We start from the raw sequence: 970 nt of genomic DNA on the forward strand, positions 1-970 counted from the left end.
ATATATCGGAAACCCAGTTGGTATATGTCAGACAGTTAGCAATTACAATTTCGATTCCCCCACTAGTACATAGGAGCGAGCATTTCCAGGAAGAAGAAGAAGAAGAAGAAGAAGAAGAACAAGAAGAAGAAGAAGAAGAAGAAGAAGAAGAAGATGGTCATGATGATGTTGATGATGATGATGATGAATAGTAAGGCTAGAGTTTGTACACAACTCACCATAGAAATCATCGACTTCTTTCTGTAACTTCTTTTGTACATCTGGATTAGCGGCTATGAAGTATAATGTCCATGTAATTCCTGCTGCCGTTGTATCATGGCCCTGGAAGGACAATATAAATATTTCATTTTATTGGATACTTGACAGGTTTAGAATATCGGAGATATAGTAAAATGAGTTTACGCACTGAAATGATGCTTTTTGCTGCACATGATCTGCGTCGCACATTTTAAAAAAAGACGGTTTAAGGTTTTAGAAAATTCATGTTTATGTTATGCGTCGAGACAATGTATTATTCTTTTATTCTTTTACTTGTTTCAGCCATGCAGCTGAGTTCATAGTGGGGCACCACCGTGTTATTTATGATTTTAATTCTAAAGATAGTTAATGATTACAAAATATATATAATATTAATATCTCATCTCAGATGAGTGGCCATTTAATGAATGTTAATGTTTTAAATAAATTCACCTCGAACATAAATGTGTCCACCTCTTCTCTCAACATCGTTTTGTCTATTTCCCCTTCATGCAATTTGTCAAGGAGAGTATCTAAGAAACTCATTTTTTTCTTTCCGTACGTCCCATCATCTTCATTGTCGGAGTTTTTCTTCAAGTTTTCTAGATAGAGTTCCTTGCGTTCTTTAATCATCTACAATAAAAATAAACTTCATAAGTGGTAAACGACAAAGAGATATGAAAAATAAAACCAAAAACAGGTGGAGACGCAGTCGTTTAGTTAAGGTATTCAT

At 34.3% G+C, this 970-nt stretch overlaps 1 protein-coding gene across 1 annotated transcript in view; it reads right to left on the reverse strand.

Annotated features, from left to right (window-relative positions):
* The window catches only part of LOC106883009 (cytochrome P450 4C1), a gene marked incomplete at its 3' end in the record, with an annotated part of 4,371 nt that extends 3,450 nt beyond the window's left edge, over positions 1–921 (reverse strand). Inside the window, exons 1-2 of the mRNA XM_014933870.2 lie at positions 691–921; positions 219–321 (exon numbers count right to left, since the gene is read on the reverse strand). Of these exons, the coding sequence (XP_014789356.1) occupies positions 219–321; positions 691–870 (283 nt within the window). The remainder of the gene's footprint in view (positions 1–218; positions 322–690) is intronic.
* Positions 922–970: the final 49 nt, after the last annotated feature.

Source organism: Octopus bimaculoides, unplaced genomic scaffold (genome assembly GCF_001194135.2).
Source record: "Octopus bimaculoides isolate UCB-OBI-ISO-001 unplaced genomic scaffold, ASM119413v2 Scaffold_255331, whole genome shotgun sequence".
In the NCBI taxonomy this organism is placed as follows: Eukaryota; Metazoa; Mollusca; class Cephalopoda; order Octopoda; family Octopodidae; genus Octopus; species Octopus bimaculoides.